Here is a 17565-nt window from a genome sequence, read left to right as displayed (position 1 = left end):
TTGAATATAATGTTGAGGTTGAAAATTGTTGATTAAATTCTGGGTTTGAAGCAATTTTGTGGTGAAATATTGAGGCTTTTGGGTGGTGAAGCTGCCGATGGAAGAAGAAATCGAAGGGGAAGAGAGGTATTGGAGGTGGTGAGGTTAATTATGTGGCATTTTTAATTGAGGGGTCCCAATGCTCTGATGGACAATTTTAATACGTGCAATTAGTTCAAAATTCCTTCAATTTTATTTGAGGATTAAATTACTTCCCATGCTGACATGGCATTTTATTTGGTGGGACCTGCTGACTTGGCTGCTGACATGGACAAAATATTAGAAGGGTTAACTGTCACAGTGGAGGGACGTTAGGGTTAGGGGTAATTTTGTAAATTTTGTTAACGGTAGAGACGAGAATGACCAAAAAGTGTAACGAGTGACACAAATAACTAATAAATTAGAGAGGCAATTTTAATCCTTTTCCCCTGTTATTATCCGGTGGTGAATAGAAATGTTTGAATGAAGTATCACATCCCCAAAGAGAACAAGTCGACTCGTGACTTGCCCTCTCATTAATCTGATGTCTGAAAAACCCCTAAAGTAAAAAGTCTTCTAAACCCAAAACGTCTCCCAAATTCAAGTTTCAAATAGCACTGCTCCCCACGACACACTCCCCCCACCCCCCTCCCCCACCTACCCCATCTTCAAAATCTTCTCTCTCTACAACAATGCCCGGTTTCCTGAAACAATCTCTATACTTCTCTACTACACTACATATACATCGACCATAGCATATTGTATATCCATTTCTTGTAATTTTTCTATCTAGGTGTTACATTATTCTGCTCCTTATAGGTAGAAAAAGGTTGAGGATATGTTTATGAAGAAGATTGTTAAATGCAGCTTCATTTTGAGCTGATTTTCTTTTTATTGAAGCTTTGTTCCCAATCTGCAACTTTGTATTTTGAACGTTTGCAGAGAAGCTAGGGTTTTTAGAGCTTATTTTTAGTATTTTGGACTAGGGATTATGAATAGAAGTTTTAGAGCAGAGGAATCTGGGCAAAGGCAGAGGCAGCAGCTAATGGGGAGTATTAGGAGCTCAGACGAGGAACTATCTTTGTTTCTCGAATTGCGGAGAAGGGAAAAAGAAAGAAATAATAATCTTTTTCTTCAAAAATCTGACGAATTTGATCCCCTTGGTAGGCCAACATCTGTGTGTAAATTACTGCTTCATAACCTAAGCTCATGATAATTATTTTATTTTGTTGCAATTATGTGTTATTGTAGGATCAAAAAATGGTAGTTCACCAGCATTTAATATTGCATCAGCTGCACCCGTTCGGAGGACTCGTGCTGATGATTTCCTTAATGCTGACAATGATAAATCTGATTATGACTGGTAATCTTTTTTCTTCTTCTTCTTTCCAAGCCTGTGCTCAATGTTGATTCTTTTAGTTGTTCAGTTATTATTTTTAGCTGGTTAGGTTGATTTTGGACATCATACGTTTCTTTATCCGGTGAAATGTATCCATGTCACTTACTTTCTTTTTCCATGTAATTTATAGATTGTTTAGGAAAATATTGATGCACAATTTTGCTCACATTATCTTACATAGGCAGTTACTCGGAGAAACAGACTTTTGGGCATCTCAATGACCGAAAAACAGAACTTTAAAAGTTACGGGACACAAACAAACATGATAGGAAGTGCATAAATCTAATTTTGTTACTTTTGTTTATATAGGATTTATCTACAAAGTAATGAACCATAAGAACTACTCATCGGAGTCGACATTTCATATAGTTTGTTGGTTCCAATATAACAAACAATAGATTCAAGTCATTCAACTAGAAAAGATTTTAAAACCATCTAATTTAGTTCATAGTGCCAAGAAATATAAAACACCATGCTAAGTGTTTAAATCTTGCTGGAAGTTTCCTCTTTCTCTTCAATTGATGACTCTGTCGGATAATAGGAGCTTGAAGTTCTGCTAGGTCATAAGTTTCATTCATTATAAGAGACCTAATATAATCCTTTTAAGGTTGTTGTTTTGTACCATGAAGAAAGAGGCAGGAAATTAGGAAGTAGTGCCCTAGTGGTGTCTAGTAGATTGATAGAGGTCTCCAAATCTAGAATACTCTTTAAAAATGACAGGACTAGCCGACTAGGCGTTTGTTTGACACGTGTCACCCAAGACTTCGAATACAATTTATGTGTGCATCTTAAACTTTGATGCCATACTTCTCAAGGAAGTAATTGAAATACATGCAAGCTGAATTCAATGTCTCGATGTAACAAGTGGAGGATAGACAAGAGTTTAAGGATGCAAATTTAAGTTATAAAATATGATGTTGTTAAAAGTAGATTTTTATTCAAATATCGTGAATAGTGAGAAAACATGTATACTTTTGTAGAGCTATTTGTTTTGATGCACAAATTAAGTACAAAAATTAATGGATGCCATATATCAAATCTAGCACTCAAATAAATAAAGGGGATAGGTGCTGCCCCCCCCCCCTCTAAAGTTGAAAAACAGAATAAAAAGAGCTTCTTTGCACCCCAATTTCCCGGGTCATTCTTTTAAAATTCCATCTGCATTTCTCTATGCTTTATTATGAGATGTTATTTTTCCTGTTTCAGGCTTCTAACACCTCCAGGTACTCCTCTTTTTCCTACTCTAGAGATGGAATCGCGAAAAACTGTGATGAGTCAGCTGGGAACTTCTAGAGCTCATCCCACTGCATTGACATCTAGAGTAAGAATATGTATATTCAACTGTTACATTCTTCTTTGCTGAAATAAGGATTGTATTAATTGGAAATTAGTTTACTCTTTTGTTATGTTTAACACGGGAAATGTTGTCCTTCTTAGTGATCAGAAAGTATTTCACCCCATATCCAGCCACTAGAGATTTTCAGGAAGCCTATTAAAAGGAAATTTCTATAATTAGATAGAACGACCCTGGCAGGTTGTTTAGTTCAGAACTCGTGCACATGGTGGCTCCATTATTTAATCAAATGCTATCATCAGAAGCCCTCACTGTTGAATTTGAGAATTGTCTTAGTGTTTAATCTTTTGGATGCAAACAGGATGATGCACATTTCTTTTGTGATTGTTCTTATAGGAAATAACGAGTACCCAATCTCTCAAACATATCACCAATTTGGAAAACTTCATTCCGAGGTATATTTTAGGGCTTAGGATTTCTTTATCCTAATGAGCATACATTAACAGGTATAACAGCACATGCTCTTATGATGGGGTGTCAGTGATACACAGATTCAGTGCCAGTTGGTTTTTTCTTAATGATTCTCCTGAGAAATTGTAATAATCGGGTTTATTTGATATTCCTAGATAGTAGATGCAATCAGACATATAATTATACCCATTTTGATGGAATTGTTTGATCTTGAGGTATCTTCTGTAATTTTGCACGTGAGCTGTTTTTCTTGGTTTCATGCCGTCATTAATTGCTTGATTATTTTTAGATTATAGTAGATAGAAACAATGAAGAAAAACACCAATAGAAAAAAGCTTGTAAAATTAATCAATGTGTTAAAAAGATCAACATCATCAGCAACATGTACTTGCTTTATATGTTCCAACCTTCCAACTCATAATTTTCATTAAATTAAGTGCATTAAAGAAAAATTAGAGACAGCATAATCGAATAATAGTTTCACAACCATATGATAAAGACTAAAAATCTGCCGAAAAAATAGAAAAATTTGAAGAAAATCTACAAATTAGTTACAAATTTTTTTAAGTATACATATTTGGACACACACACACACACATATTTATGTATATTATATAATAACAAGGTGGTATATGTTGCTGATTTGATTTAATATCGTTCATCTTTTTTTTTTCCTCCAATACTAAAGTAAACCGAATGTTATTTGTTTTTATTTTGTTTGAGAACATAAAAAGAATCCGAATATTACTGTTTTTTCTTGTTAAACTTAACACCAAACTGTACCAAATCAATACTCGTAAGAGTATAAGTTTTTCAGTGGGTTTGATTCAGTTTTGCTGTTTGATTTGGTTTGCAGAACTTTGCTATTTACTGCCAGTAGATAAATATGCGAAGTGGAAATAGTGAAGATTTCTGCCTGGTAGTCTTAACCTGAAATCTGTATCACAGCTTTGAGTAAATTGTTACTTTTAATGCAGTTAACGAATCCTCTCCCAGAGGCCACCGCAAGAAGTAACATAGCATCTAGACAGCTAGCTTCCTCTCCTGGATTAAACACTTCAAGTTCAAGTCTTCGAAGACCATCTTCTTCAGGTGGATCAAGACCTTCAACTCCGACTGGTAGGCCAACATTAAGCTCATCTAGATCCACCACGACTTCAGCATCTAGATCCACATCTAATGCAGCAACCAAAGCAATGACATCCACTGCAACCTCTAAAACAATGTCAACCACTATGACATCTAGATCATCAAGGTCTGCGACACCTACTTCTCGTGCCACCATGACTTCTGCAAAACCCACTGTTCCTCCAAGATCTTCAACACCTACTGCAAGGTCTAATGCAAGGTCATCAACACCAACAAGCAGGGCCTCAATTACTGCATCGAAGTCCACATCCAGGGCAGCAACTCCTACTCGTCGGCCAACGTCAATGTCAAGTACAACAAATACAACTGTTCCACCTGTTAAGCCTTTCTCTTCCTCTTCGGGTACCAAGTCAGCTATAACTGCATCACGAAACTCTGCAGCCCCACGTGCCAGTTCGCCAACTGTGAAACCCAGACCATGGAAGCCTTCAGATATGCCAGGGTTCTCCCTTGATGCTCCACCCAATTTAAGGACATCACTATCTGACAGACCAGTTTCAGCTACAAGGGGCAGACCAGGGGCACCAAGTGCTAGATCTTCATCTGTTGAGCCAGCTTCAAATGGAAGGATCAGACGACAGTCATGCTCTCCAGCAAGAGGACGTCCTCCTAATGGTGTTGTGCATAGCAGTGGAAGCTCTGTTCCTGTCCCATCCATGAGCCGACTACATGCTAAAGCCAATGACAATGTTAGTCCTGTCATGGTTGGGACCAAGATGGTTGAGAGGGTAATAAATATGCGGAAGCTGGTTCGTCCGAAGCAAGATGACAAACATTCTCCACACAGTAACTTATCTGCAAAGTCTTCGTCACCTGATAGCTCGGGCTTTGGAAGATCATTATCGAAGAAATCCTTGGATATGGCTATAAGGCATATGGTATATACATTCTTTTCATTTAGTGCTGCTATAGAAAAATATTATGATTACTTGAATAACATCATATCAGAAATCCACATTCCTATTCTAATAGAATATGGTTCTCTACCATGTGTGTTCTGTTGTTTTCTCGGAGCTCTAAAGTCTGTAGATGGTCCCTGTCTTCTTGTTGTTCTCTTACCCTTTTGGATTTGCTTAACTTGAGACATTGCTCTTGGACAGGATATAAGGCAAAGAATCCCGGGTAATCTGCGTCCATTGATGACTAATATTCCAGCATCCTCTATGTACAGTGTGAGATCAGGGCCTAGTAGAAGCAGGACAAGCAGATCAACAAGTGTACCTGACTCTCCACTTGCCACGAGCAGTAATGCTAGTTCTGAAGTGAGTGTTAGTAACAATGCAGTGTATTTCGATGGAAGTGAAATTGATGATGATATTAGCAGCGACAAAGGTGTTCGATCACCTGCCAGTGTGCATGGGAGGTGATGATTGGCCTTTCCTGCTCCAGGATGCTTTCTTGTTTTGGATCAGTGCCAGTATGAGAGTTTTGACACCTGAATATGATTGTTCCCCGGAGTAGTGACTGATTTGGTTCACTTGATTATGTAAAGATTGATGCACTACCTAGCTGTATTTGAATCCTTTGTATCATTAGTCCTGTTAATGCCAAATCCTCGTTATTGCTCATGAGAAATGTGACTTATTAGAATGTCTAAACATCTTGTGATGAGTTCGATCCTGAATGGTGAAGGGGTAGGGCTTCATTTTTGGCAGGGAAAGGAGTCTTCTACTTGTAGAAATGGCAAAGGGGAAGGGGGGGGGGGGGGGTATGAAGCTTAGGCCGCGTAGCAATTTTTTCCATTTTCATTTCCACCAGCCCTGCCCTGCCCCACGAACACCTGCCCCGCTCCATTTAAGTTTTCCTTTTTTTTTTTTTTTATATTTCTTTTTTCACTGTCACAACCTACCTGGGCCGCTGAACAGAAGCCGGCGTCGGCCTCACGCCGGTGGTGAGAAAGAGAAGTCGGCCGTTAGTCGAAGAGAGAGAAGAAAGAGAATAGATATAGATATAGATTATTACATAGTATCGACTACTAGTCGACTATATTCGCAAAATACCCAAGATAAAAGATTAAAAGAAGACCTCAGATGGTGGGAAATCCAAACTGTTATGCTATTGATGAACCTCTATTTTGTTTCTTATTTCACAACTTAAAATAAATTCATTTGAATGGAAAATGTTTGACAAAACTTATAAAATCCAGTTTGAGAAAGAATGTCTTTTCATAGCTAGATCCCAATGTTATTTTAATTACTTGCCCACTTGATGTTTTATACTTTAATGCCACACAAAGGGAGGGGGGATTTGTGTGATGTCCAATTTTCGCATGCACAGATTATAGAAGGACTTGGTTCTTCTATGTGTTCCTTAATCAATTGTTGCAGAAATAATAAATGCGGAAAGTAAATAACACAAGTATTTTTACGCGGAAAACACCGGGCTCAAAAGGTGAAAAAACCACGACCTACTACTCAGTAGGATTTTCCCCAACACTTCACTAAATCAATGAGCCAAAACAGCATTTACAAAAACTCTTTGTAAACCTAAGGATTACCACTAATCCCATTGTGGCAACCAACCTCTGATTGTTGCGGCAACTTCAAGTTAACTCTAACTTGAATACTCAAAGTACCTATTACAGTTGCCTCTAGATAAATGTGAAAGGTACAATATGAAAACACCTACTACAATTGAACTAGAATAAAAGACAGACACTTGGAACTGGTTCTTCTATCTGGTTCGTGTAGCTTCAGGTTTGCCCACTTCAATCACACACGAACTGCTTGCAAAATGCCTTGCTATTTTGCTCTCAATTCATGTTTAACTTTTGCTTTTGTGCGTAACCTGTAATGTGAGAACATCCCGCAATTTATAGAGTTAGTAGAGTAGAAAATAACTAGAGTTCTAATGCTACTCTTTCTTGGAGGAGGAGTTCTAGTTAACTTCAACCTCTAACTCCTTCCTTATCTTGGATAGTGTTCTCTTTGAGTAGGGAATCCTTCTCCTTATCAATTATGCAACCTTTTCGATCAGGAGATATCAAATATACCAAGTTAAGCTTATCTCCTTCACGTGCATCTCATATGCTCGAATCGGCCCGTGTCTATATTCACAAGGGATGGACCTGGTTCATGTCTGAGCTTCGTTTGTTGATCTTAAAAAAAACCTTTACTTGGGCCAACAAATTCCTCCTTTTTGATGATGACAAACTCTGTGCTGCTCTGCATAAGCTTAAGCCATGTTTCAACTCAGCTCAACATCAACACTATCTTAGAGCATTTTATCACTTATTATCAAGGACCAGTTCATTAGGTTATAAACATCACTGTTCAAAGCACAACCTTTTTTTTCCCTTTTGGCATCATCGAAAAGTTGCATAAGTAAGTAAGATAACCTGATTTTAAAGATTACTCATGACTATTGGGGCTACTTCAAATGCAATCATGGATAATCATCATATATCAAGCTAAAGATATTAACCATCAAAGAAAAATAAACAAACAGTTAGAGCAAAAGACAGTGAATTTCATTGATGATTGATAAGATACTAGCACAAAGCATAAGAAGAAATAAAAACATTACAAACATGAGCAAAAGCAAAAAAATCCCGAACTGGGTCACTAGTTGATCTACACTAGGCTAGGAGACTTAAGGGTGGGAAGGACTAGGTTCTTGATTTTTGGCTTGGAGCAGTTTCAGCATATCTTGAAGAATGTCATCATTCTTCTCCTTTTCTTTTGCCAGCTCAGCTTTGAGAGCATCTCTCTCAGTCTCCACCTCTGCCAACTCTTCTTCAGCCTATCAATTTTAGCATCCTTAGCCCCACTTTCTTGCACTAAGGATCGCACTTTGCTATCCACTAGTACCTTCTTGGATGAACCAGGTTCTTTAAGAGTGGTTTTGACTTCATAATCACGAGAAGTTAGAGTATTTGCCCCAAAATGTTCCTTGCTTGTTCCAACCTCCTACTTCTTCATAGGAACCTTGAAATGTGCAAGTACAGCCGTGAGAATAAAGCTATAGGGTATGACATGAGTCTTGGTGCCATTTAGAACCCTATCAAGAAGCTGGATTATAAACCCAGGCCAATTAATCTGCCTTCCACTGTCCAAACATTCCACGAGGATCAAGTCCATGAATGTGGCAATGTGCCTCCTTTCCTGCCTTGACAGTACACATTTGTTGACAAATTTAAACAGCACTTTGTGGGGTGGATTCATCTCAGTTTTGTAGAAAGCCTTGGGCTCAAGCTCCTCTTAATTATCACTAAATTTTCTGGTAATGGCAAGGGCAGTAGGAAGATTTTCTAGGCTTGGCCACTTGAGCTTCTTATAGTCACTGTACCCTTCAGCAGGTACACTCAAAATCTCACCAATTCCTTTGCATCAAAAGTGACTTTCACTCCTTTCACTGTACTGGTGGCCCTTCCATCTATTACCTCACAATTTGCCATAAACTCTACAATTTCATTTCTGGCCAACCTGCCATCCATCTGAAGGACCGTATCCTTCCAGCCTTGCAGTTGTAGCTTTTCCAAAAGCAGCACCCGTTCCTTCCTCCTCCAAGTCCCTGAGGAGTCTGCCTTTCAAGATATTTCTCTTGCAAAACTTGGCCAGCTTGTCTTTCTCAGCATCAGAATCATCTTATTCTTCCTCCCCACTCCATTCTTCTTCCTCTACAAGATTTCATTATTCTTGATTTTACAGCAGACCTGGTTCTTTTTGCTAAAGTGGATGGTTCAACAGACTTTGACTCTGAAACAGACTTCTTTGAGGAAGTCTTGGGTTTCTTTGGTTTAGGAGTCAGAACCTCCACTTCTTCTGTCTCATCTTCATATCGAAGGACCAGGTCCATCTCATCAATATCAACAGCCTCAACAGGCTCACTCATCTTCTTTTTTCCCTTAGCAACTGCTTTTCTTCTACTTTCTTCCAAGGCTTTCTCCAGTTCTGCCTCATTCTGCTTTTTCTGGCTTCTTGTGGCTCTACCTCTTGTGGGAGGAATTTCAACAGTAACAGAAGGGGCAGCCTTCCTTTTCTTGTTTGCCCTAGCAGTGCTAGGGGTTTTAGCCTTTGAACTTCCCTTCTTCTTTGGGTTATAACTCTCAGTCACCTTTTTCAGTAGGTCTGCGAGGCTTTCCTGTTCAGATGGAACAGGTTCATCTATATTTTTCCCAAGTTGAACCAACCCTTCAGCAGCTTCGCCAGACCACTTCCCCCTGTTTTGCTCACACTCTCCTCTATTCCAGCAGATTCCTCTTTCCAAACAACCATTGCACCTGTTTTTTTTGTTAGACTAATAGGAGTGGCTGAAGAATCAACCACTCATTTACCCTTTCCCCTCACAGTACTCCGAGCACTCTCACTCTTTTTTTCTTTTTCTTTTTTATTTTTACCACCATCCCTTCCCGACTCTGTAGATTCATCACCTGCTATAGATCCTACCAGCACAAACTTATTCTCCAAATTTGTAACCACCTCAAAAATAGTTTTAGGAGTGACTTTAGGGCCAGATGATACCTGTTTAGTTTCAGAAGAAACTTTCTTCCCCATCAGTAGCAGATTTGAAAGAGTCATCAGATTTCTGGTATTCTTCTTCCTTACCTGCTTTCAATTGTTTGTTTATTTTCTTGATCTGCTCTCCTTTAGCGACAATCTTACAAGCCATCATCTTTACTCTACTTTTCTTAGAGAGTGGTGTGGTTGAAAGAGTGGTAAAAGGTGTGAAAGTGATTTCCTGTGGTGGTGATGAAGGGTTTTCAGAGGTTTTCGCCATATCTGGGCTAGGGTATGAAAGAGAATGAGTTTGTGTGACAGTAGAAGAAGAGAGAAGTCTGAGAAAATTTGGACGACTTGAAGGTTTAGAAGTGAAGAAACAAATAACTCCTCATCATTATAAAGTGGTTGAGTTCAATTGAGTAACGACAGCTTTGCAGAAGTCTAATCAAACTGCAAGTCAGTTTGAAAAGACGTTCAAAATTATCCCTAGAATCTAGGCAGTTTTAATGCGGTTAGGACTCTTATGAATGGAACTGGTTCATTTATAACGAATAAGTCCAAAAAGGATTTGGGATTAGATGGGACTCTGCTTTTAATCATGATCCAAATATTGTTATTTTAAATTATGCAGAGTGTAGAAAATATACCGAGTGATCTTGATGAACCAGGTTCTTCACTAAGAATTCTCTTGTGTAGGTCTAAATTTTCCAAGAAAATAAAGAAAATATTATTAGAGATTAATGAGTCAGTTTAGCAAATGGCACAAGAGTATACAATTGAAAGTATGATACTTAGCAACATCTAATCTAATTTTATACACAATTTACAGTTTTTCTAGCCAATTTTTTTTTTCATTTTTTTCATTGAACTTTGAACTGGTCCTTTTAGGTGATCTTAGTCATCCCTAATTCTAATTTGTTCCTCTCAAAGTGATCTCTACTTAAAGCTTCTGTAAAGATGTCAGCTATTTGCTTGTCAGTAGCACAAAATTTCACAGTGACCAAACCCTTCTCATAGTTGTCTCTCAAAAAATGATTCCTAACATCTATGTACTTAGTTCTCTTATGATGAACCGGGTTCTTTGTCATACTAATAGCACTAGTGTTATCACAAAATATAGGGATACAACCTACATCAATTCCAAAATTCATTAATTGCTGTTTGATCCACAAAAATTGAGCACAACATGAGGCAGCAACAACATACTCAGCTTAAGCAGTAGTTATGGCCACATAATTTTACTTTTTGGTAGTCCAAGACACAAGACATGAACCAAGCAAGTGTGTCATACCTGAGGTGCACAATCAACATCAGCAGATCCCACTAAGTTGAAATTACTATATTTTGGATACCAAAGACAAAGGTCAGTGGTGACTTTTAAGTATCTCAAGATTCTCTTGACAGTAGTCAGGTGAGACTCCTTTGGATTTGCCAGAAATCGAGCACAAAGGCCTACACTGAAAACATTGTCAGGTCTGCTAGCAGTGAGATATAAAAGAGAACCAATCATTCCCCTATACAACTTCTGATCAACAGGTTCATCTGTATCCAATTTTGTGGCTTTTGCTATAGGAGTATCGATTTCTTTTGATTCTTCCATTTTAAACCTTTTAAGCAACTCTTTCACATATTTCTGCTGATGGATCGTAGTTTCATTTGAGTTTTGTTTAATTTGTAAGCCTAAAACGAAATTAAGCTCACCCATCATACTCATTTCAAATTCACTCCCCATTAGTTTAGCAAATTCTTTACTTAGCTTATCAGTAGTTGCTCCAAAGGTTATATCATCAACGTATATCTGCAGTACTAAGAAGCATTTACCCTTTTTCCTTCAAGAATAAAGTGTTATCAATTTTACCTCTCTTGTAGCCATGCTCAAGCAGAAATTTTGATAATCTTTCATACCATGCCTTAGGAGCCTGCTTGAGCCCATAGAGTGCCTTGTCAAGCCTGTACATATGATCAGGACATTCCTTGCTTTCAAAGCCCAGAGGTTGCTTAACAAGAACTTCTTCCTTTAGATAGCCATTTAGGAAGGCACTCTTGATATCTATTTGATGGAGAGTGAATTCCATGTAAGCAGCAAAGGCTATAAGCAGTCTAATGGCTTCCAATCTTGCAACTGGAGAAAAAGTCTCATCATAGTCTATACCCTCCTCTTGACTATACCCTTAAACCACCAATCTTGCCTTGTTCCTTGTAACTGTTCCATCTTCATCAAGTTTGTTTCAGAAGAATAGTGCCAATTACTGATCTATCCCCAAGTCTTGGTACCAGATGCCAAACTTGACTTCTCTCAAATTGGTTGAGTTCATCCTGCATTGCATTCACCCAGTCTGCATCCTGCAAAGCCTCCAACAACATTTTTAGATTCAATAGGAGATAGAAAAGCATCAAAAGCACAAAGATTCTTCAAAGAAGATCTGGTTTTGATTCCAGAGGTTGGATCAGTAATTATATTCTCAATGGGATGAGAACTTTGGTACTTATAAGGTTTCAAAACCAGCTAGTTTCGTCTAGATGTTCCTCCATTGTTTTTTTTGTTGAGGAACAGGTTCATAAACAGGTTCCATCGAGGTTTGAGATTCAGTTTCTCTTTGTTCAGTTCCCCCTGTCAGGTTGCCCTGAGTAGAAGAACCTGTTCCATCACCAGTTCCTTCTTTTGGTGCATCTTCAGTCTGGGCTGTGATTTCATTTGAATTTCTTACTAGCCCAATTGCTTCATATTCATGTTCCTGTCTCTCAAAAAAAAGTTAGTTTCATTAAAACCACATGTACACTTTCTTCTACACACATAGTTCTTTTGTTATAGATCTTATAAGCTTTACTATGTGAAGAATATCCCAATAATACTCCCTAATCACTTTTGGGATCAAACTTACCTAGGGAGTCTTTGCCATTATTGTGCACAATGCACTTGCATCCAAATGCCCTAAGATGGGATATATTTGGCTTTCTCCCTTTAAGTAACTCATAGGGAGTCTTCTCAATAAGTAGTCTAGTCATGCACCTATTTATGATGTAACATGCAATGTTCACAGCTTCTGCCCAGAAACTATGAGGCAGTTTACTAGAAACAAGCATAGTCCTAGCCATTTCTTCCAATTTTCTGTTCTTTCTTTCAACTACACCATTTTGTTGTGGAGTCCTAGGTGCATAAAAGTTATGATCTATGCTATGCACATCACAAAATTCAGCAAAATTAGCATTTTCAAATTCAGTACCATGATCAGACCTAATTGATGCAAGTTGATTACCTAGTTGTTTTTGAGTTTTTCCAACAAAAGAAGTGAACATGTCAAATGCTTCATCTTTAGATGTTAGAAACAGTGTCCAAGTAAACCTAGAGTAATCATCAACAAGCACCATAACATATCTCTTACCACCTCTGCTCCGAGTTCTCATTGGTCCACAAAGATCCATATGGACCAGTTCCATCATTCTGGTGGTACTTACCATTTTATTGCATTTGAAAGAGGATCTTACCTGCTTCCCCCTTGCACAAGCCTCACAAACTTTGTCTTCCTTGAACTTAATGTTAGGCAGTCCTATCACCAAGTCCTTGGAGACTAATTTGTTGAGTTGACTTAGACTAGCATGTCCAATTCTTTTGTGCCAAAGGAGGGGATCATTTTCCAACACACTCAAGCATATGAGTTCATTATCTAAGAGTGTGGACAGATCCAAAATATATATTGTTCACTCTTTTTTCCTGCAAAACAATCTTGTCTGTGATAAGATTAATCACAAAGCATTTTCTAGAGGTGAATGCAACCATGTTACCTCTATCACACAATTCTGATACACTTATTAGACTGTATTTTGGTCCATCAATCAGGTAGACATTCTCAATAGAGTGAGAGTCATTCTTACCTACTTTGCCAACCCCAATGATCTCACCTTTCTTCCATTTTCAAAGGAGACATTACCTCCTTTAAGGTCCTTAAGTGAAAGGAACTGGTTCTTGCGACCTGTCATATGCTTTGAGCAGTCGCTATCCATATACCATATTTGGCTGCTCTCTTTCATTTGGACCTCAGTTTCCTCATCAGATTCTCTAATGTCCATAAGTGCTTGTTCATCCCCATCTTCATCATCTGAGCTTTCATCTGAACTTTCTCCTCAAGCTGCAACCATAGCCTTTGTTGATCCTTTATTTTTCTTGGGTTGAACTTGTTCCTTCTTCTTGTTCCTTCGTTCAGCTCTTTCTTTCTTCCATTCCATTTCCCATTGAGGGCAGTTCTTGATGTGGTGATCAGTCTTCCCACACTTGTAGCACCCTTCATTGGTTTGCTTTTTAGGAACCTTGGGCTTGCTATAGCTTTCACCTTTTGAAGGACCCTTTACTCTCCTTAGGTACTTCTTGAATTCCTTTGTGATTATAGCCATTTCATCATCTTCTGAATCAAAACCTTCAGTGATTCTGAGTGCCATACTTCTTTCCTTCTTAGGTACATCCATCTTCATGATTTGCCTCCTAAGTTCATAAGTAGTAAGATTTCCAATCAACTCGTTCAATGGGAGGGAGAAAATGTTCTTTGATTCCTGAATGGCAGTGATTTTGCTTTCCCAAGTAACAGGCAGAACCCTTGTCAAAATCTTCTCAATTCTGTCTTCTTCAGGAATAATCATTCATGGTAAAGTTCTCATATTGGGAATACGATAGAGTTCCTCTAGACCTCTTCACTTGAGGTGTTCCTTCATGGGCCACTTGCAGATCTCATATTTCCTTAGCAGTGGTACAACTTTGAATTCTACTGTACTCATCTAGACCAAGTCCACAAACAAGCCATTTCTTGGCTTTGGCATTTTCCTCCCATTTCCTCAGGTCTTCAGCAGTGCAGTCAGCTCTTGTCTTTGGCACATCTACTCCTTCAACATTTTTCTTCAAGGTAGCCAATAGACCATCGGTGACAATGTCTCATAGCTCATAGTCCTCTCCGATGATGTGATATCTCATCCTGTTTTTCCACCAAGAGTAGCACTGGACATTAAAGAGTGGTGGCCTAGCAGTGGATTGCCCTTCCCAGTTTCCAAGTGGTGCACTCATGTTGATCTGTTCCTAAGGTGTTAGCCTCTTCAAGGATAACCCGTTCTGATACCAATTGATATTTTATACTTCAATGCCACACAAGAGGAGGGGGAGGGGATGATTTGTGTGGTGTCCAATTTTCACATGCACAGATTATAGAAGGGCCTGGTTCTTCTATGTGTTCCTTAATCAACTGTTGCAGAAATAATAAATGCAAAAAGTAAAAAACACAAGTATTTTTACGTGGAAAATACCGGGCTCAAAAGGTGAAAAATCCATGGCCTACTACTCAGTAGGAATTTTTCCAACACTCCACTAAATCAATGAGCCAAAATAGCATTTACAAAAACTCTTTGTAAACCTAAGGATTACCACTAATCCCGTTATGGCAACCAGCCTCTAACTGTTGTGGCAACTTCAAGTTAACTCTAACTAAAATACTCAAAGTACCTATTACAGTTGCCTCTAGATAAAGCTAAAAGGTACAATATGAAAACACTTACTACAATTGAACTAGAATAAAAGACAGACACTTGGAACTGGTTCTTCTATCTGGTTCATGTAGCTTCAGGTTTGCACACTTCAATCACACACGAACTGCTTGCAAAATGCCTTGCTATTTTGCTCTCAATTCATGTTTAACTTCTGCTTTTGCGTGTAACCTGTAAATTGAGAACATCCTGCGATTTATAGAGTTAGTAGAGTAGAAAATAACTAGAGTTCTAATGCTACTCTTTCTTGGTAGAAGAGTTCTAGTTAACTTCAACCTCTAACTCCTTCCTTATTTTGGATAGTGTTCTCTTTGAGTAAGGAGTCCTTCTCCTTATCAATTATGCAACCTTTTCGATCAAGAGATATCAAATATACCAAGTTAAACTAATCGCCTTCACGTACATCCCATATGCTCGAATCTGCCCGTGTCTATGTTCACAAGGGATGGACCTGGTTCATGTATGAGCTTCATTTGTCAATCTTCAAAACAAACCTTTACTTGGGCCAACACCACTTAGTTTTGGAGAATTACTGAAACCGGAAAATTCATCACAAAACTTCATTAAACTCAGCATCGCACATTGTCCGTTGTTCCAAGTCTTCTCAAAGAAAGCGTAGAAATTCCACTTTGTTTTTCTTTCTTCTTTTGTCTGTTTTGTCTAATTTGTCTGTGGTTCTTTGTTTAGCTCAGTTTACCAAACCTTTAACCTAACTTTTTATTATTAACAAAAAGTAAAAAAATTGAAATCAATTAGTGGATAACAATTTTCTTAATGGGGCTCACGGCCGAGTAAAGGAAACATTTATTTAGAAAAGGATAATACATAATTACCCCATTAGGCTTATCCACTTTACGAGTTCCATCCTTGTATTTTACGTGGGTCCTATGACCCCTGGCTTTGTTTCAATACCAGTCTCAGTCAAAACGGTATATGACACACACCAATCATATTTTGACTCGTATTTTTTATACCATACAATTTCTTTTTATATATTATAATTTTATCTTCCTTCTATTTTTATTTTATTTTTCTTTTCTTCATCTCCCAACCACCCACAAGTCTCGTTCTTCGTCCCAGCAGCTCCCCAGCTCCCTTCCCCCAACTGATTATTTCTTCTGTTTGGTTTATTAATTTCAAATTTCTTTATTTATGGCTTCTTCTACTTTTTTTCCTGTTCCATCTCACCTCTATGCTCTTTTCTTCATCTTCTTTTTTATATTAAATATTCCTCATTATTTAATGTGTCGCAAAAATCACTAGTTTTTCTTGTGAGAAATATTGTTTGAAAAGATAAATAAGAAAAAAAAGAAGAAAAAGAAAGAGAAAAAGAAAAGAAGAGAAAAAGTGTATTAAAGATGATTTTTAGGATGGAATGGAAGGATTTTTTAACAAAAAATGCGAAGGTAGAAAACTCCGACGAGATAGTCATCGGAGAAATGGCAACTATCATTTTTGTTCCAAATATATTCTCTTCCTCAGTTTTATATGTCCCTGCTTGACAATTTTCTTTTATTGAATTATTGCTAATTTGGTGGTCTTTAGCATTGGGTTCTCTTTGTTATTTAATATGGCTTCTTAGTTCAGGCTTTAACTACTCGGTATTCTTTTGTTAACTAAGAAGAAAGGTGAAGTGAAGACATAGAAGAAAAAGTAAAAGGACATTAAAAAAAAAAAAAAGTAAAATGATAAAATAAACAGAGTTGAGGTTTTTTTTTTTTTTTCTAATTTCACGCGCTAAGATTTCATGAAAAACAATTCGGACGCCACGTCCGCTCAAAAGGTAATACATATAACACTTGGAACAAAGACAAAAAAGTCATTAAGATTCCCATATAATTTGAGAGTGCGTGAAACACTCCCAATGGGTAATGACATATGATCCCTTAGAAAAGCGAACGCATAAAAAGTAATCACTGCTCTAAATGAATGGGATCAAATTTCCACGAAGTTGGTGTGAAGATGCAAGGCAAGTACTACACGAGTTGCAATTTTTGATTTTTGAATGACCACAAATTTGTAGACTCTTAAGATGTGGAGAACAACAAAGCGCATTGAGTTCATGTTACTAATTAGTCCCCACACATTTGAAATATTTTCCCAAATTTTCACACCATACGTTGCTAGCTACTACCAGATGTGAGTGTGTCCAAATGTTAGACGTACGACGTCTTACCAAACTAACCATTGACCTACTCAATTAGTCTTCTCGGAATACTTTATATTTTCACTTTAGCTCATGCTTTAGAGAATTTTAATTTGCTTATATC

The 17565-nt window shown here is 37.8% G+C and overlaps 1 protein-coding gene across 1 annotated transcript; it reads left to right on the top strand.

Moving 5' to 3' along the window:
- LOC109225705 (uncharacterized serine-rich protein C215.13-like) lies at window positions 592–5899 on the top strand. Its single transcript, XM_019390460.1, has 5 exons — window positions 592–1181; window positions 1270–1381; window positions 2624–2738; window positions 4160–5209; window positions 5432–5899. The coding sequence occupies exons 1-5, from the start codon at window positions 1010–1012 to the stop codon at window positions 5696–5698; spliced, it is 1716 nt and encodes a 571-aa protein (XP_019246005.1). The 5' UTR covers window positions 592–1009; the 3' UTR covers window positions 5699–5899.

This window comes from Nicotiana attenuata, chromosome 5 (assembly GCF_001879085.1).
Source record: "Nicotiana attenuata strain UT chromosome 5, NIATTr2, whole genome shotgun sequence".
In the NCBI taxonomy this organism is placed as follows: Eukaryota; Viridiplantae; Streptophyta; class Magnoliopsida; order Solanales; family Solanaceae; genus Nicotiana; species Nicotiana attenuata.
Note: the sequence above shows the minus strand (reverse complement) of the source record. Positions and strands in the feature narration are given on the sequence as shown.

Bases quoted from the DNA above. Each gene is read 5' to 3' on its own strand.
- LOC109225705 (XM_019390460.1), top strand. From the start codon at position 1,010: ATGAATAGAAGTTTTAGAGCAGAGGAATCTGGGCAAAGGCAGAGGCAG. The intron at 1,382-2,623 runs GTAATCTTTTTT...TTCCTGTTTCAG, and splicing joins GATAAATCTGATTATGACTG to GCTTCTAACACCTCCAGGTA. The intron at 5,210-5,431 runs GTATATACATTC...GCTCTTGGACAG, and splicing joins ATATGGCTATAAGGCATATG to GATATAAGGCAAAGAATCCC.